This window comes from Camelus bactrianus, chromosome 22, assembly GCF_048773025.1.
Source record: "Camelus bactrianus isolate YW-2024 breed Bactrian camel chromosome 22, ASM4877302v1, whole genome shotgun sequence".
Lineage (NCBI taxonomy): Eukaryota > Metazoa > Chordata > Mammalia > Artiodactyla > Camelidae > Camelus > Camelus bactrianus.
The window spans coordinates 24,881,280-24,901,642 of NC_133560.1; the positions used below are offsets into that span (position 1 = coordinate 24,881,280).

Below are 20,363 nucleotides of genomic sequence, written 5' to 3' on the forward strand. Positions count from 1 at the left end.
GTTGGAGGTAATTAGGTATATTGACTTAATTACTTTTAATGGAGATGCTGGGGATTGAACCCAGGGCCTCATGCATGCTACCACTTGAGCTATACCCTGTCCCCATCACAAGAATGATTTTTAACGTTTCTTACATTCATGAGTCTTCTTTTATGCTAAGCTTTCAGGAATCTCTGAAGACCTCTCAGATTTCTTAATGTAGAAGGCATCTCTGTCCTGTGAGTTTTTTTTAATGTTGAGTTCTTAAAAGATATGAAAATTAAGTGTAAGGTCTCCCTGTATCCTTCACATTCATAAGGTTTTATGCCAAAATCTTTTGTGGATATTAAGGCCTTAACACTAAGTAAAGGTTTACCATATTCATTACATATATATGACTTATCCCCAGTGTGAGTTATCATGTGCTTTTAAAGCATGTGAAATAATTTAAGGCTGTATCTCATTTTTACCTTCAAATGGCTTTTACAGTAATTTCAGATGTGTAAAATTAACATCAGAACAACAAAAAGGCTTGTCCAAATGCCTTATAACTAGGTTTTCCTCTGAAGCGTGAGTTCTTACACATGTTGGAAGGTGGGAACGAGCACTGCTCTCCCACACACCTTATATATATGAATTCAGATTCTGCCCCAGGTAAGTTCCCACACAGCATGTAAGGATGAAAACTGAGTATAAAGCTTTCTCACATTTTTACTTTCACAAAGTCCTTATCCAGATGAGTTCAGATGTGAATACCAAGGTCCAAGGAGCATTTACAGGTCTTTTCACATGCCTTCGTCCTTAGGTGTTTAGCAAGTGCTGAAGACTGAGTGAAGGTTTTCCCACATTCCTTACATTCATATGGCTTCTCTCCAGTGTGAGTTCGCATGTGAATATTAAGGCATGTGGAGTACCTGAAGGTTTTCCCACATTCTCTGCACTTGTATGGCTTTTCTCCTGTGTGTGTTCGCATGTGCATGTTAACGTTTGTGGACCGAGCAAATGCCTTCCCACATTCTTTACATTCATAGGCCTTCTCTCCAGTGTGAGTCCTTAAATGTGTAGTAAGGCCTGATGACTGAGTGAAAGCTTTCCCACACTGCTTGCATTCATATGGCTTCTCTCCAGTGTGAGTCCTCACGTGTTGATTAAGCATCGAGGAATTATTGAAGGCTTTCCCACATTCCTTACATATGTAGGGTTTTTCTCCAGTGTGTGTTCGCATGTGTAAGACAAGTCCTGAGGAACGAGTAAAAGTTTTGCCACATTCCCTACATAAATATGGTTTCTCTCCACTGTGAATTCTTACGTGTTTTGTAAGGTAGGAGGAATGAATAAAAGCTTTCCCGCATTCCTTACATTCAAATGGTTTTTCTCCAGTGTGAATTTGTATGTGTAAAATGAGTCCTGTGGATCTAGTAAAGGCTTTCCCACACTCCATACACAAGTAGGGCTTTTTCCCACTGTGAATTCCAAGACGATCTGTAAGGTGAGTGAAGGCTTTCCCACATTCTTTACTCACACAGGGCTTCTCTCCAGTGTGGTATCGCCTACGTACCTTCAGCGACGACTGATTAACGACAGTTCTCCAACAATCTTTGCATTCACACACTTTCCCTCCTGTCTGCATTTTTTGGTGCCCAGTGAGATCTGAAAGCTGCCCGGAGACTGTTTCATGTTGAACACACTCGGAAGTTTTCCCCCTGATACTGGTTTCCTTCAGTAAAGTATGAATAAAGTTCTTTTTGAAGGCTTTTCCACTCTGATGACCCTTAGTAGTTTTCTGTCTAATGTGAGTTCTCATGTGTGTCATAAGAAACGAGTGTTCTCTAAATACTCTTCCACACAGGTTAAAGCTGTATGGTTTCAGTCCAGCATTACTGCTCTCCTATTGATTAAGGTACAAATAATAACTAAGGACTTTTTCACACTCATTATAACAACAGAACTCCCCCCCCCTTGTGGGACTTTTATGCATTAGAAACATTATAATAATTAGTTTTTTCCCATTGCCATAAAGTGTACAGATTTCTTGCTCTGTTTTTGAGCTATTTTAAATTGAATAAGCCATGAGGCCAGGACCCTGCATTATATTTACTTTCACAGAGCATCTTAGAGAGTTTTTCTGGTAACTATTTAGACTAAATTGTGCTTCAAAAACTGAGTATCAGAGTTACATATATATGGATTTTATATGTGGGATGTCTAGGAGAGAAGCAGGTTTGAAGTAAGTTTAGAATGCTCCTCAAATTGCTGACATTCAGACAATCTCTTCATAGACCCTGCTTTCTTTGGGTAAATGGTGTTTATCTCAAATAATTCTCATGGACTTTGTGTTTCTGGTCCTGATATGAAGGGGAAAAATTACTTCTTGGAGATCTTACCAATTGTATTCCATTTGATGTTTTTTCCACAGAAATATCTTGAAGAGGCACGGAACCTTTGGTTTTAAGCTGCAAATCCGATTCTGAAATAAAGTGGAAAAATTCAAAGTTGGAGAAAAATTGTGGGATAAAGTTATTTCAAAGCATATGGCACAGATATAGCACAGGGAACTATATTTGATTTCTTGTCATGAGCCATAATGGAAAAGAAATGGAAAATACATAAGTGTATGTATGTATATGTATAACTAAATCATTTTGCTGTACACCTGAAACTAACACTGTAAATCAACTACACTTCAATAAAAAATAAGGATAAAAAAATGAAAACAACAACAACAAAAATGCATATGGCACAGAGAATGATATCACAAAATACGGCAGGATAAGAAACTCCAGGATTCCTTCTCATCAGAAAACAACTAACAAGCTTACAAAACCGATCAGCATCAGCTCTCACAGAATTTGGAATCTAGTAAAATATATATATATACAACAACCAAGTGAACACTTAAGGAAGACAGAAGTGGCTGTACTTCACCAAGAGAGCACTGTGGCATTTTAACTTCCCTTCTACCAGCCACACTCTCCAGGTCAGCTGTAGCCCTGGAGATGGCAGGATGCACTCCTTGGACAAGCTGCTGGTGCCAAAGGGAGAACAGTGGCCCTCACAAGGGCTCCCCTTTATTTCACCCAACTCAGAGAGCTCCCTGGAGTGAGGCAGATCACAGGCAGCTTCTGCTGAAAGTGTCTAGACATGAAGTATTGGCCACAGCAGCCTGAGGGAAGGGAAAATGGTTGGGACAAATGGTAGATGGACTGAAAAGCCCTGGGAGGAACAAACTGGGAATGTTATATGTGGGTGAATAGGGGCTTTGAAAAACTCTAATGTTTACCAGAGAATGGAGAAGTCTGCAAGCAAGCTCAGGGCTAGATTCATGCTCAGCAAGGCCGGAGGGGACAGAAACCTTTACCGCTGGCTGACTTTCAAGATCCACTCAAGCAGGAAGGGGAGGATAAGGAAGAGCTGTAAACAGTCTGGCTAGGCACTGAAGTAGTGGCCCAACCCAGAGCCAAATGTCAAAAACTAAAAGAGAATTTAAAATTTTATTTTCTTGGCTTCAGGTATTAAAGGAATTTTTGTCATTCTAAGGTGACCACTAAGGTAACAGAATATAGATTTCAGGGGCTGTACTAGATAGAATGTATAACAAAAATAATTAATGAAAGCCACTGAACATCAGCAATCCATGTAAGAGGCAACAGCAAATCCCAGGGAGAAGGGTGAATCACATTTCCAAACTGACACATTACAATATCCAAAGTTTACATTCTCAACTAAAAAATATGAAGTATGCAAATAAGAAAAATTAACAGAAACTATCTCTGAAAGTCAAGGCATAGGACTTACTAGATAAAGACTTTAAACCAATTTGTTTAAATACGTTTAAAGAGGGCATGGAAACCACGGACAAAGAACTAAAGGAAACCAGAAGAATGGTGTCTCACGAAATAGAGATTATAAATAAAGAGCTAGAAATTCCAAAAAAGAACCAAATAAAATTCTGGAGTTGAAAAACACAATATTGAAAATATATGATACAGGCAAAAGGACAGACATACACATGAATGGAATAGAACTGAGAATCCAGAACTAAATCAGCACATCTAGGATCAATTGATTCTCAACAAGAGTGCCATTACCATTCAATGGAAAGAACAGTCTCTTCAACTGTGTGCTGGGATATCCACATGCGAAAGAATGGAATTGGACCCCTACTTCACACCATATACACAAACTAACTCAAACTGGATTAAAAACCTAAGGTAAAGGCTAAAACTATAAAACTTTTAGAAGAAAACATGGAGGTAAACCATTACAACCTTGGATTTGACAATGTGCAATCTCAACCTATCCTTATTCTTGACACCAAAAGCAATGAAGAAAATATAGATCAACTGGACCTTATCAAAATTTAAAATGTTTGGGCATCAAAGAACACTCTCAAAAGTGAAAGGATAACCTAACGGGAGAAAATATTTGCAAATCATATATCTGATAAGGATCCACTGTTGAAGTACATAAAGAACTCCTACAACAACGAAAAGACAACCCAAGGTAAAAAAAATGGGCAGAGGAGTCATTCGCCAAAGAAAATACAGAAATGGCCGAGAAGCACATAAAGAGATGTTCAACATCATTTGTTTTAGGGAAATACAGATCAAAACCCCAATAAGATACCATTTCATACCTGCTAAGATGGTTAGTGGTTTTTTTTTTTAAAAAAAGGGAAATAAGATGTGTTGGTGAGGGTATGGAGGAACTGGAACTCTTCTACGCTGCTGATGAGACTGTAGTATGATACATCCTCTGTATGAAATAGTTTGGTCATCTTTAACAAATTTAACATAAAATCGCCATATGCCCCTGCAATTTTATTTGTAGGTATGTTACCCAAAAGAGTTAAGAATGGGTATTCAAATATTTGTACACAAATGTTCACAGGAGTATTCACAATTGCCAAAGGTGGGGGGAAAAATGTCCATCAACATATAACTGGATAAACAAAATGTGAAATAGCCATGAAATTGAGCATTATTTACCCATAAAAAGGAGTGAAGTACTAGTACATACTATAACATGGATGAACTTTGAAAACACTGTGCAAGTGAAAGACACCAGACACAAACCTCACATTTTGGATGATTCCATTTATATGATATACACTGAATAGGTAAAACCATAAAGAAAGTAGATTGGTGGTTGCAGGAATTCGGGGTACAGATGAATGCAAGATGACTGCTTAATGGATACCAGTATCCTTTGGAAGTGGACCTAAAAATCACTGTACTCAATACCAATGAATTACATTCACTAAAATGGTTGATTTCTATGCATTTTACCTCAAAAAAAAGCACATGGCCCATGCGTATGTCTTTCTTAATATGAAGGAAACATAATAAAAATGATGAAACAAAAGGAAAGATAGACCACAAAGTCTGATTGTGTTAGGAGTTTGACAATGATAAGGATGTGGTTTCAAAACTGTAGGTAATTTACTGCATTATAATACTCTGGAAAAGTAAAGCTGATGGTAAACAAAAAGATGACAGAATCAGGAAAGCAATATATGAAAGAATCATGAAGGGGGCTGCCTGTAAATAATGAAATTTTCAAATAAGCTGGATGGATCTTTGTGAGGTTGAGAAGATCAATGGAATTTATAGGTAAATGGGAATTGAAAGTTCCTGAGGCAACTCAGAAGCCAAATGGCCTCAGTCTTTGTGGGAGGAGAGTACAACTCAAGTGGTAGAGTGCATGCTTAACATGCATGAGGTCCTGTGTTCAATCCCCAGTACCTCCTCTAACATAAGTAAACATATAAACCTTCCCCCTCAAAAACAAACAAAAGATAATAATATTAAATGGCCTCAGTCTTCTCAGAAAAAAGAATTTACCTTTTAGTTTGCAGAGTGACATTTCCAAAGGCCCTCTTTCCCAGACTAGCATTGCTCTTCATAAAACTGTACCTGCCATGAACTCACTCTGCAGAATTCTTCTTGCTCTTTTCCTCAGCTCTTCTGCTCCTTCCAAAGGAGAGTTGAGATGGGGTTTGCATGATTCAGACCCTGCTTCAGGGAAAAATACGTGAAGAAGAACTTGCAAGACATGAAAAACATGTCCGTGAACTGGGAACCAACACTTTAGCCTTCAGGGTTCCTGAAGACAGTGAAGTTTAACTTAAAAATAGCAAAATAATCACGCAAAACCTTAAGCAAATGCAATAAAACTTTTTAAAAAGGAACAAAATTCCAAGCACATTCTCTCTCTGTGCCCTCAAATGACTGGAGATCTCTAAGACCTAAAAACCATGTCCGACCTCATGCACACTGAAAATGTTAAGATTTTTAGTCCCTAAAGGAAATAAAGATCATTTTCTTGGTTAGAATCTTCTAGACAGTAAGGCCCATGAGCCAGGGACTCAGTCTGTCTTGTTTACCACATTATTCCCATTCGACAGCAAAGGTAGTTGGGAAACATTCATTTCATAACGGGTTCAGTGAAGAAATAATGCCAGCCTCACCTAGTGCCATGAGATTCTGGTAGTTCTCCAGCATCACATCTCTGTAGAGATCTCTCTGTGTTTGATCCAACAAAGTCCACTCCTCCTGGGTAAAGTTCACAGCCACATCCTCGAAGGTCACTAAGTGCTAAACCATCAAACACATGCTGGCTTCAGCTAAACACCATCTCCTTTGATGTCCTCAGAAAGATGCACGAGGGATTGAGGAGGGTAGACCAGAAGGCCACAGAGCTCCTGGGCCCAGACCTCTCCTCTCTAGCTATATATGCTGCCTGATCACATTGTCACATTGATTTACCAGCATCACTGATTCATGACTGAACTTATTTCACCACAACTTTACTGTGGGCTCTTCTTGCTTTATCCCTTCTCTATTTATAAGCTGTGGTTAGCACTGAACACAATGTAGCACTCTGTAAAATCTAATAACAGATGAATTATTTACACAGTGACACACAGATACCATGAGATTAAAAATTAGATACTTTCATATCCTTCCTTAAGATCTGTCATAACACTCAGCAAGACAGTAAGCCAACAAGCATGACTGAGGATCAGAAAGAATTAATAAATATTGAGATAAAAGAATCCTATCTCATGTAATTCCTGTATATTCTGAGATGGCATGGTCCTGGAGAAATTCACTTGGGAGTCATTCCCTGAGCAGGGCCATTAAATGCTTTAAAAAGCTTGGGGACATTACAAGGAGATATGGCTACCTGACAGAAACAAGCATGACATTTTGAAGAAAGGTCCTCTTTCCACTTGCCTGAGAAGAACCCATCAGTAACTCAGCCACCATCCGTGCCTCCTTGGTTTTCCTCTTGTGAAGACAGGATGGGTCCCAAGAAAGCAGACCTCAGAAAGAAGAAGAATGGCATCAACTCTGAACGGCCAATCCAATTCCAACAATCGCAGGCCTATAAACTGTTCCACGCCATGCACAGAACACACCACAAACACATTACCTCCATAATACGACAAAATATGTCATAATGTGACACCCTGAGTTACTCAAAGCGAGAAAATGTTTTCCTGAATCTTGCTACTCATGAAGAACAGGTTAAAAATTCCATCTCAGAGTTACACAAATTAAAGTACAGAGAGGCAGGGGGTGGGTAGAGCTCAGTGGTAGAGCTTGTGCTTAGCATGCACAAGGTCCTGGGTTCAATCCCCAGTACCTCCATTAAAAAAAAAAAAAAGTGCAGAGAGGCAGAGTTGTTTGACAGACACAATAAAACTTATGAACATTTTATCCCCACAAAAAGTGCACACATGCCTTCTTGAATCCCAAATCTCAGGAATGTGAATTCTGACTCTGGCCATTTCAATCCCTCTAATATGGCCAGTGCAGGATCTCTCAACCCCTGAGCACTGGAACTACAGGAAGTAAATGATTTGAAAAGAAGCACCAACAAGGACTCACCACACACCTGAGTCAGATCAAGGGCTGCCATCCTGGGAATCTGATCGTGAAAGTTTCCAGAACATTCCATTTCTTGCTCAGATCACTCCAGAGAAGCTTGTGAATAAATTAAGAGGTTGATCTCAATTTCTCTTTGTCTACTAGAACGTTTGGGTAACTGGTTTGCAACATTAATCATTCAGCAACAGACATTTTTCCTCAATCATCAAACATCTCTCTGTAGATGAAACATATGACAGCCATTAAAAATTTAATACCCTATCATACAAATATTAATAATAAGAATTGCCATTTACTTTGCACCTGTTAGTAGTTCTAATATATAAACTCCTTTAGTTGTCCTAACAACTCCTTAAATTGGATATTTAATAGTCAAGAAAGCTGAGATTCAGAGAGGATTAGTAATTGGCCCAAAATCACCAGTTACAAAAGGTGAGGACACAGGTTGGTGTATCAAGAGCCTGACCTCCTGCGGTGGTTGTTACTCCTAACACGGTCAGAATTGAGTCCAGACCCTCTGCCAGGCATAATGGAGAGGAGAAATGCAACAGATTTTATGAAATCAGAAGTCTCCCTGAGTACCCCCTGCTGGAGCTTGGTTAGGCTTGGAAATGTTGTCTCCCTCTGTCTCTTACTCCTTCATTCAGTCAGCAAATATTTAGTTAGGGCCTTCCTTATGCCAGGCCAGGTACTATGTACTAAGGAGGGAACAGTTCTTGGGGATCTCACAGTTCAATTGGGCAAAGCAAGTAATACACAAGTAATTGAGTACCCGTTAGTGATGAGCAATACAGTTAAAGAAAGAATCAATCCCATCAAAGTGTGAGGAGTATTACACATACACAAATACATTCCCGATACAGAGATAAGACTGGTTATGGGTAAGAAAAATACAGAATAGGAAAATAACCACTTCCAAGGACTGTGGTCATTGATATTTCACTTACTTAAAAAATTCGTGTTCCAATTTTGACCCAAAGACATCCAAACTTGAGTATCATGATTTTAGAAAAACTCAAAATACTTTTTTTTCTCCCCACATCCCTGCAGGAGGTACCCCCTTGCGGGAGATCGAAAATATATCTTTAATGTTTGCCACTCCACAGGGTCTGAATCATGTCACTGTTTTTCTTTTACGTTGAAATTGAAGTCTTTGCATATTATCTCACAGTTAACTACAAAGGCTATTATATAAATATATTTTTCATCTTTTCACCATTTCATATTAACGATCAGTTTTATTTTTTTCCACTAATTACTCATTTTATTGTTACTCATTCTTTCAGTACATTTTGTTCTACTTCTGCATTTCTCATTCAACTTTATGTGGTAGAACACTTAGTTTCACTTCCTGAACTTCTTTTATTGAATTACAGCATACATACAACTAAGGGAGGCAATCATGAATAAAAATCTCAATGAACTATTAAGAAATGATCAGCTGCAGGTAACCACCATTCAGGACAAGAGACAGAATATTTCCATATTCAGCATCTCAGACATATTCCTTGTCACTTTTGCAGACCACTAACTCCATGCCTCCCAATTGAAACCACTATCCTGACATTTAACACTCTAGGCCATTCTACGTGTTTTTGAATTTTAAAGAAACAGTATCAAACAGCATGCATTCTTTCATGTCTGGCTTCCTTGATTCAATAATATGTTTTTGAGTTTCATCCGACCTGTTGCATCTATCTACCTGTGATTTGGTCCTTCTCTTTGCTTAAGAGTTCACCACAGAAAATATATTCAACAATTCATCCACTATTCTCTTAATCAGCTTTGAGTTATTTCCAATTTAGGGATATTTCAAATGATGCTATAAATAGCGCTTAAGTTGAACTGGTGGACATGTGCCTGCATTACTATTGTGTTATCAACAGATCATATTTAGTTGACACTCTTAAAAAATGTTGTTTCCATTAACTGTGTATGCGCATCTCAACCAGCACTCGACACTGTCACTCTTTTTAGTTTTACTTTACACTATTCAGTGTGTGTAATACTATCATATTGTGATATTAATTTGCATTTCCCTGGATGCCAATGATATCAAGTACCTTTTCATGTATTTGTCGTCTCTGTGTATATTTTCTTTAATAAAGAGCCTATCCAAACCTGTTGATCATTTTCCTACTGAGTTTTTATTCTGGGCATTAATTTGTAGCCGTTATTACATAACTCCTTTGTTCTTACATGTGAGGCATTTAACCAAGTATTAAAGGTCAAATATCATACTTGCAACTTATTTCAGTCTCCTTACTCTCAAGAGTTTATCATAAACACTTCACTACAGACGTAGAGACAGAAATAACTAGCTATGCAAAATATGAACAAATGGTCAACCTACAACAAGCTAACACCTGAAAAATTTATTAAGCTTCAATAAGGATGCCCACAGCCAGCGCATTTCTGTCCAGTGCTCACCAGAACGCGCCGCAATCTCCAGGTCGTGAGAAGAGGGCGCTGGGGCCGTTTACCAGAACGTAAATGCTTCTTCTAGGGAAGAGACACAAAGGTTGCTTTGGCAGCTTTTGAAGAAAGGCGCACAGCGGTAGGAAAAGAGGCCCCACCTCCACAGGGCACCCAAGCCACCACCGAGACCCGCGCGGGCGGAGCGGGCGCGCAGAGGCTCGGGGACGGGCCGAGGCGGGAAGCATCGAGCACGGGGTGCTGACGGAAGGAGGCGCCGGGACTCCGAAAGTCTCCTCTCCGGGGAGGCCGGAGAGGAACTGGCTGAGCGCCGAAACCTTACGCCGACAGAAGAGAAAACCTATCTCCGCCACAGCGAGAAGCGCTAGTGAGATGTAAACCGGAAGCACATCCACTTCCGGGGCCGCCCCAAGATAAGCATAAGGGGCGGGGCCTGCGGCGCTGCAGGGTCGGGATGACGTGCCGCAGGGACAGGGCCCGACGACGCGGCCGCTTCTTCTAGACGCTAGGGATTGCGGTTGGACGCGGTTGGACCTGGATCCAAAGCAGGAGCTCCGTATCGACCGGCCCCAGAGGACCGAGCGGAGCGCAGAAGACCGGGTTAGAAGCGAGACGGACGCGCGCCGACGCGGAGGGCGAGGTTTGCCTGGTTCCTGTCCCCGGAGGGCGGGTTTCCAAGCGGAGTCAGCCACGCTTGGTGTGCTGACTCTGGAAGCTTATCAGATGCTTTTCTACAGGCTTTTTTTCTTTTTCTTCTTCTTTTTTTTTAATGTTATGCTTTTGTTTGTTTTTGTCTTTTTAGTGGAGGTACTTGGGATTGAACCTAGGACCTTTTGCTTGCTAATCATACGCTCTTCCACTAAGCTGTACCACCCCCAACACCTGCCTTCTTGTTTCTTAGGCCCTATGCAATGATGTACACATATTTACAAAGCTAATTTTGAGATGCTCAAAACTAATTCATGATCCTCCCCAACATTTGTTCCTGCTCAGTCTTACCCCATCCCAATAAATGAGTTTCATTATTGCAGTTGCTCAAGCCAAAATCCTTGGTGTCATCTTTCTTTTTTTTTCTCATAGCGCTCTACCACAAAATCCTGTCCGTTCTACATTCAGAATATATAAAGAATTCACAAAATATATTTCTAATTCATCCACATACCACCATCTGTAATGCTACCACTCAACTTCCCGGCTTATCTGTTTCAACAGCCAGTTACCCAAACTGGCTGATTTTTGATTGATTGACTGATAGGAAGAGAGATTATGTTAAATAAAAAAAAAATCTGTATTTTTATATAACATTCTTATTTTATTTATGAATTATAGTATTTTTCAGTTGATTCTTAGACATACAATCTTGTTTTGATCTCTTTACCCATTCTTTTGAAATAAGTTTCTCTCATTTCTATAAAATGCCATAAGGCTCTGCTAAAATCTTTTTAAACAGTGTTACACTTCAATAATACTGTTAAAATTGAGTTTTAAAAAATATTATTACTCATCTGTTAAAAATAACAAACCATTACATGTAAGCATAAGTAATATTTTTCTAAAGTAGTATATTTTCCAAAGCAAAAAATAGAACAGTGGCATTATTTTACATTTTTGCATATCTCTTAACATCTACTTAACAGATTAACAGCTGGATTGTCGTATCTGCTTTTTCAGTCAGTCTGTTGTGATGTTGTTTTGATTGATGTATATGAAGAAATTCAGCTACACACAGATACACAGATGGAAAAGAAAGGAGTATTTTTACAGCCTCTTCATGTAATTGTGAATAATCTTGATACTGCACCAGAATTCACAAGGGGTCATTTATTTCTTAAAGACTAGTTGCACTGTCGACTCTGAAACCATTATCAATAAACTTGTCATACTCTGTCACAAACAAAAATCAATTTCAGGCTGACTGAGACCTTAAACATAAAACCAAATATTAAGAGCTGAAGAAGACAAGGAAGCCAAATATATTTAGAATCAAGAATTGGGGAAGGATTTCTTAAATGAGACACAAAAACTCATCCCATAAAAGGAAAAGACTAATAAATCTGACTAAACCAAAAATGCAGAATCACTGTCCGTTCAAGAGACCATAAAGAGAGAGGGACATTTACAACCCAAAAAAGAACTGGTATCAAAGATAACACACTCCAGAATATCATAGGGAAATGAATAAGAGAGAAAAATTAGCAAACACATGTCAAGGTAATTCCCAAGGGGAAACTCAAAACTACCCTATTATTATAAAGAGATGCTCATTCTTACAAAGAATCGGCAAAATGCAAATTAAGACAATGAGATATATTTCATGTAAAATACAAAGCAAATTTGAACACAAAGACTCTACACCCAGTGAGTTCATTTTTAGAGTAACTACTGCATACATGCAATGGGAGATGTGCGAGGGTCTATGGCAGCATTATTCGTAAGGGATAGAAGCTGCAGACAACCCAGGGAGGCCCATCCACTGTAGACTGGATAAATAAGTTGTGGTATATTCATACAAAAGACCCTTATGCAGCAATGAAGTAAACTAACTACAGCTACACGTGACATAAATAAATCTCAAAACTGTGAGCAAAAATAGAAATGTATAAACATGCTATTCATTTATATAGTGTCTTTCCTTTCTTGGTTCTTAGTAACTGTTTTTTTGAATAATTTAAGAATCACCAGAAGTTGCAGAAATAGTACTGAGTTCCCATGTACTCATCACCCAGCTTCCCCCAATGACAGTATCTTACACAACCATAGTACGTTATCAAAATAAGAATGCTGACATCGCTATAGTATGATTAACTCAAGCACATCGCTGTAGTATGATTAACTTATCTGGATTTTACTCATTGTTACTTGCATTGTGTTTTTTTTTTTTCTTGGAGAGGGACAGATAATATAGTTCTATGGATAATATATAAGTAATTAGTAAGTTCTATGACATTTTATCACAAGTATGCTAGATTTGAGTAACCATTCCCAGATCAGAATGCAGAACTGCTCCATCACCACAAACAGACCTTTATGCTAGCCTTCCCCCAACCCTTGACAGTATGCTATGCAAGGAACTGATAAATTAAAAAATTGCAATAGTTATTTCATGTTGAGAATAATCATGACAGTCCCACACCTGGGTCTCCTGAGATAGAGCAATCTTCTATCTCTCGGCTTGGTTGTTGGGTACACATTTATTTTTTTTAACTGTATGTATACATGTTCATCAAATCTTCTATTTCCAATTTTTTAAAGAAGAAAAATGCAGAACAGAAACCATAACTATTAAGGTGGTAGAAATTAATCGAGTATATTAAGAATCACAAGAAGAAACTAGATGGGTTTACAGATTGAAAGACATTTTCATATTGGATTTGGGGTGGGGGGGTAGGGGTGGGGATCCAGCTACATCCTATTTACAAGAGACACATCCCAAGTACACAGGAGGTTTAAATGAGAAGGAGGGAGAAATATATAACAGATGGATACTAACAAAAGTAAACTGGCATGGCTTTATTAATAATACCAAACAAAACTGACCTTCAATGAAATCTGGCTCATTACTCTCTCCCATTTTTCTCCTAGTTTCTCCTGAACCCATCTCAATCAGGCTTTTGTGGACAGTATATCACACAATCAGCTTTGACAAGGTTATCAATGACTCCCATTGATATCTTGACATTTACTGTCAAATCCAATCAGAAGGAAGGAAGAGGGGCTGAGGAAGGCTGGGGAGGGAGAGTCAGACCTCAGCACAGTCTAGCCAAGTTTGGGCCCGGCCAGTGGGGGGTTCTTGAACCACAGCCATCGGTAGGAGACCCCTATGACCCGCAGGAATGGGCTCGCACCGTTACTCCTTGCCGTGCTGAGTCACTGCTAGGAGTGATCTTAGCCCAACCCTAGCGGGTTCCCGGAGGGTCGGCACCCAGGGCCACCGGGAAACTAAGCCCCCTAGCTGGCTCCCCGAGGGGCGGGCTCTCATGGCTGCCACGTCAACAGAAACTGTACTCAGTGGGGAGTGATCAGTATTTCCTGAGGGTAATTTTTTCTTAAATTCCTGATAGCTCCCCCACCATGAAACTACAATGAGGACTTTTTAAAAAAGAACATTTCTAATTTGACACAATATTGTAAAATGATTATAAATCAATAAAAAATGTTTAAAAAGAAAAAGAAAAAAATTTTAAAAATAAAAATAACATTTCTCATGTTCCATGAGTCCAGATGTAAGCCGTTCAGGGCTGGTACAGCCACTCAAGAGAATCCACTCAGGAGCAAGGAGCCTCGTGTGCTGGCTGTGCCATCTCTGCCTGTGGCTTCTGCCTACTTGCCACAAGGTGACCTCCTTCCAACTCCAAGCACTGTATCTAGTCTCCAGGCAGAAAGAAGGAGGAAGGACCAAGGACAGAAAGTGAAGATTACAAGCCTGGGACTGTCCCCTTTCAAAAGCTTTCCCAGAAGCCACACCAGTGGCCCTGCCTGCCAGCCGTGGGACAAGGCTGTGGGACATCCCTTCAAAAAAGACAGAGAGAGCTGGGTTTTTTGGTTTTTGTTTTACTGCAAACCTTACCAAGTTGAGCAAATTCCAGGTTCTGAGAGTAAGATGAGAAGGAGAATGTACAGAGGCAGCCAGCAGTGTCTGCGTTGCTGGGCCATCAAAGTCCCAACAAGTGCCAAGGAATCCATTGCCTACATATCAACTCCGACCACAAACAACTAGCTTGGAAATGAAAAGCAAGACAACCGAGAACTCCCAGGGCGGCTTCTGGAAAACATATTCCCCAAATAACCCAGGAGTCCATGAAGTCGTCAAAATGGAAAATACGACACTACTGAGACCTGAGCTGTAATAAGGAAAATGATGACCAATCACAACTGGTTCAGGAGCTGAAAGGGCGTTCAGAGGGGTACGTGTGGCTTTGAGTATTTATATGAGGGAAGAAAAAAACAAAGAAATTAATGAGCTGGGTGTCTACCCTAAGAACGCAGCATAAAGGCAAATCCACGTTCACAACAGTGGCGTGGCCTCCCGCTCAGAACGAGTTCTCTCATGCAGATTCTCACCTGCGGGCCCTCCGCAGTCACTACACTAACCAGACTCTCCTGTGCGTCCCCGTGTGGGTCACACAAGGATGAGTGCTTGTGAAGGCTTTCACAGCTTCTCCTGTAGGGGAAACAAATGACAGTTCTCTGTGCAGGGAGAGAGTTCCTGTCCCATCTGACTCTTTGCAATTAAATAAAGTGACTTATTAGAAGGCTCTCTTTAAGTGTCTGTTTTCCTAGGGCTTCAGAAACAAGAGTTTTAAAAAATTAATTTTAAAAACTAAATTTTGAATCCTTAACAAAGGATATTTGTGGGGAGAAATTTGAATATAGGCTGTGTGCTGATAACACTATTCATGTTAAATTTCATGAAGGGATCAACCATATTTTGATTAAAAGAGGAAAATGTCTGTTGGTAGACACTTCTCCTCGGGTAGCTCGTTTTTCCATGTTTCTTACTCTGTCCTGGACCATGTCTTTCAGGATGTTTATATAGCAGACATCCTCAGAGCAGAGGACAGGATGGTTTCTAGGTCTGTTTGACCATTGTAAGAAAAATGTCTCCCCTCAAGGGCAAAGACCGGGCAGCTCATTAGGAAAGCCTGGGGCTCCTCAGCTGTGGCACAAACCCACTGCACATGCAGCAGCCATGTGGGCTGCCTCACGCCACCCCTGTGGAACTTGGGGGTCCAGGGCAATTGACAGAAGCATGAAGATGCTGCTTGCTGCACGGTCACGGAGTCCTAGGTCTCTGACCCCAAAGTCTGGTGTCTTTGGCCAACATCCAACAAACTGTGGCAGGCTAACTTGTTAGCTTGGGAGTAGGGAAAATTCTCACATCTTTCAGTCCCTGACAATGTCCTTGTTCTCAGGCTAAATGCTAAAGAAGCCTTGTGTTTGTAATGGCTCATCCATAAAAGAAAGTTCTGCACAAGAAAAACATAAAACTATCAAAAAATGTTGACCACTGATTCATCTAAGTGAAGGCAGGGACTTTGGGGGAACTCCCCCAACTAATTTTTGAGGCTAGCATATCCCAACCACAAAGGGACAGGATGACAGAGGATGACTGCAGGCCAATCTCACTCGGAGATGCAAAAACCCTACCTAGCAAACTAGGAACAATGACGTGTGATAGTTATGTGATGGCCAAGCTACCCAGGAACGCAAGGCTAGTATCACAGTGGAAAATCAATTCAAGTAATTCACCAGACAGACATGTTAAAAAAAAGAAAAGTCACATGTATTCATTCATTCATTCATTCATTCATTCATTCAACAAATACTAATTAAGTGCCTACTGTGGGTTCTACCATTGTTCTAGGGTGGGGTTCATAAATACATCGATGAACAACTATTACCATCGCAGAACAGACATTTGATAAAAAGGCAACATCTGTTCAGGAGAGAGAACACTAACACCCTAGGAAAGAAGGGAGCTTTCTTATCCTGAAAAAGGTACCTACAGAAACGTGACAGCAGACCCCGCACTTAAAAAAGAAAATGTGAAAAGGATGCCCTTTAAGATGAAGAAGAAGAGTGCCTGGGACCACTTCTAGTCAATATGGCTCAAGCCTCAGCCAGAGACAGGCAAGTTGTAAGGACTGAAAAAGGAGCAAATGAAATCTGTCTGTACTTGTAGATACGATTATCTGTAGAAATCCTCCGAAGACCTATGCATCCATTATTAGAGTAAGAGTGTAGCCAATGTGCTACAAGCAAACTCAACATGCATAGAACATTATCTGTGAGGACCAACAGGATGTGTATACCTCTAGGCCTTCTCCAGAAACCTCACACCCTGATTTAGGTTGAAGTATCCGAAGCCTGTAAAAGGAAACTCTTCGATGTCTCCCGAAAAGTCCAAAAAGACTGCTTGAGGACACTGGAGGAGAAGCGAATTAAAAAGTGCAGTGCTGAAACTAGATGAAGAAGAGGAAGACCCTGAAAGAGAAGACCTCGCCAAGATAAACACCGCACCTGAACCCTGATAAACGAGTTAAGGAGTGTCACATTCCTTAGCTCATTCATTCACTGCAAAAAGGACTCATTAGCTGAACTCTAGCCTTCGACAAAATATACAGTTATCTCCTTCTACAAGGAACGCCACAACTGCAAGGATGACTTCAAAACTGAGTATCATGAGTATCTCCCACCCCGGGGGATGGAGGCCGCAGCTACGTTATCAACATGGGTGCACAATGGAAGCACCTTTCATAAGAGCTTTGGTGAGCTGTAACTTACACACCATAAAACTCAACCCATTTTAAATGTACAGGTCAAGTGATTTTTCATTAACTTACTGAGTTTTACAACTATGAGCATGAACCAGTTTTAGCCCTTTTCCGTCAACCCGGTAAGATCCCTCGGGCCTGTTCATAGCTAATGGGGCCCCCCAGCAGCCCAGGCAAACACTAACCTACTTTCTGTGTCTCCCTTTGCCCATTCTGGATACTTCGGAGAAATGGGATCAGACTGTATGTGGTCCTTTGTGACTGGCTTCATTCACTGAGCAAGGTTCATCCATGTTGTCGCATGTTATGAACATTTGTGTGCAAGTCTTTGCGTGGACATATCTTTTTATTTCTCTTGGGGTCAAACGGTAAATGTACATGTTTTAAGAAACAATCAGTTTTCAACATGACCCCACATCATTTTAGGTTCCCACCAGCAATGTATGCTCCCTGAACTTTGGAAGCTGCATTTCCTGGTCCCCCTTTTCCCTCAAGATCCATATTTGTCAATAGGTTTTTTCTAGTATTGAAGATCCAGTGTCTACATGTCGAAGTTGTGCAATTGTTTTTTTTTTTAAATAAACAAACCAATAAGGCGAAGTGCTTTTGGAAAACATGAGCCTCTTAACTTTCTTAATGCAAACTCTTCACCTTAAGACAAGTATTAGCCAGACCAACTTCTGTTTCTATAAACAGTTTTATTGGTGCACAGCCACACCCTCTATCTACTTTCTGGGGCCACTTTGTGTCATGTGGCAGGGCTGAGTAGTTGCAACAGAGACCATCTGCCCCACTGAGCCTGAAATCTTTACTATCTGTCCATTTTCTGAAAAAGCTCGCAGACCCGTCTTAAATGGTAGGTTTAGAAATGTGAACAAAATACAAAGAGTTAAACTACAGCTTTGGAAGGCTAAGAATAGAAAGAAACATATCAGGCTAACTTGACCTAGAACATTAAATCTGTCCTGCAAATTAACCCCAATGCAACTGCTTTGAGTTTATAGCTGTGTACAAAGCTCCTGTACAAAGCACCGGGAAGTCCACTGACCTACCAGGTCACGTGGACGTAGCCAGGCATGAAGAGGGGGAAAAAAAGAAGCCTACGTTCTTACCGGGATGTTTACTTGGGTTAAACAACTGCCCGGGCTTCATGTCAGGTTTGTTTTCTTTTCCTGTTAAATTACTACTTCTATCATGGAAGACAAAAGCATTTCCATTTCCACAGTTTACAGCTCTGTCAACGTGGGGCAAAATCAACGTTATGGAAACACTGGGTGATGGAAACGTTTTCTATCCTGATGCAGGTGGTGATTATAGGGGTGTATATACACTTGTCAAATCTCATCAACCTGTACATTTAAAATGGTGCACTTTATGTGCAAATTAAGTTTTGAGACAGAATTATAAAGTTAAACATAGTTTTAAAGAGAGATATTCAAAGAAACTATTGCCAAAATGAAAAAAAATATATTTAAAGATTTCTTTTTGGGTCTTGGAAATAGGGAATATAAAAAGAACAGATGGGGGCAGTGGGAATAGCTCAGTGGTAGAGCACATGCTTAGCATGCAGGAGGTCCTGGGTTCAATCCCCAGTACCTCCATTAAAAAAAATAAAGAAGAAGAAGAAAAAAAAAGAACAGATATATTTAACAATAAAATCTGTGATTCACAATCAGCAGACTTCCATTTCATGGAGTTCATCTACTGACTTTGAACATAAATTATGTGATTAAAGATGTAAAGATTTTGAATTAATGTTGATTCATTATGTTGCCTCATTGTAGCCTGTCTTTTCAAAGTGCTACCCATTGAAAAGGAAAGTACTATGTTTACAAATCTGTTTGGAAATGTTCAACAAAATTTAGTAGAATTTTTAATAAACATTATCTCCAGCACTCAAAAACATTAGAAATATATGTTTACAAGGAAAAATATATTTTTAATATATTACCATTCAGGATACTTTTTAAAAATTATGAAAAAAATGAAGTGCTTAGGAAGACATCTGACATGTGCCAGACCTCCACAGAAAAATATACAAAACTTCACAGAAAGACATTAAAGAATGCCTCAATCAATGCAGGTACTGAGCTCACAGCCTGAAAGATTTAATGACAAAGATGTTGACTCTACCAATACTGATGCAATGCGATTCTAGACATGATACTACAATGATTTTTTTTTTGTGGAACTCTGCAAGCTTATTGTTAAACCAATACGGAGAAGTAAAAGGCACAGAAGAGACAAGTCACGCTTGAAGAAGAACAAGTTGTAGGAACGTGCCTCTCGGGTACTAAAAAGAAAATAAGGTATAAAAGTATTAAAGATGGTGCTGTGTTGACGCAGGATTACTGAATGGAAGGCCCAGAAACACAAAAACATGCATAGAAGCAACTTATGGGACCTGGCTTTCTGATCAGAGTTCTAGGAAAATTGGTTATCTGCCAGGGAAACAATTAAGTCGGGGCCCTCCTGACACCACATATAAAAATCAACAATGGATAGGAAAGCATTTTAGAAGATATTTTTAGACAGATATTTTAGAAGATGAGAGAGTAGAACGTACTTATGACTACACGTTGTTGTCCCAACACAATGAGCCAGGGGGAGGGTGCAGCTCAGTGGGAGAGCGCGTGCCTCACATGCACGAGTCCTGGGTTCAATCCCCAGTTACTCCGACTAAAAAAAAATTTTAAATTAAGCCCCAACACAATCAGCCAAGGACAACCAGGGACGAAACCTAACAGTCTGACAGAGTCAGGTTTACCAGTTTGTTGCA

The 20,363-nt window shown here is 39.9% G+C and overlaps 1 protein-coding gene, 1 long non-coding RNA gene and 1 other non-coding gene across 20 annotated transcripts; 2 read left to right on the top strand and 1 right to left on the bottom strand.

Moving 5' to 3' along the window:
• Positions 1-425: 425 nt before the first annotated feature.
• ZNF846 (zinc finger protein 846) lies at positions 426-10,693 on the bottom strand. Of its 18 annotated transcripts, none has more exons than XM_045516165.2 (7): positions 10,305-10,693; positions 7,882-7,970; positions 7,218-7,306; positions 6,449-6,575; positions 5,895-5,996; positions 2,364-2,446; positions 426-1,867 (listed from the first exon to the last, which is right to left on the bottom strand). In XM_045516165.2, exons 3-7 carry the CDS (start codon positions 7,248-7,250, stop codon positions 722-724), a joined length of 1,491 nt encoding a protein of 496 aa, XP_045372121.2. In that variant the 5' UTR covers positions 7,251-7,306; positions 7,882-7,970; positions 10,305-10,693; the 3' UTR covers positions 426-721. The 18 variants fall into 18 exon arrangements, with proteins under 18 accessions (XP_045372121.2, XP_045372119.2, XP_074206803.1 ...); XM_045516163.2 differs by having other exon boundaries at positions 7,218-7,375; XM_074350702.1 differs by having other exon boundaries at positions 7,875-7,970.
• A 134-nt stretch (positions 10,694-10,827) lies between these two features.
• Positions 10,828-11,356, top strand: LOC141574669 (uncharacterized). The gene is made up of 2 exons (XR_012501639.1): positions 10,828-10,950; positions 11,113-11,356. It is a non-coding gene; the product is annotated as an uncharacterized LOC141574669 (long non-coding RNA).
• An 8,833-nt stretch (positions 11,357-20,189) lies between these two features.
• On the top strand, positions 20,190-20,262 carry TRNAV-CAC (transfer RNA valine (anticodon CAC)). Its single transcript has one exon. It is a non-coding gene; the product is annotated as a tRNA-Val (tRNA).
• The last annotated feature ends 101 nt before the right edge of the window (positions 20,263-20,363 follow it).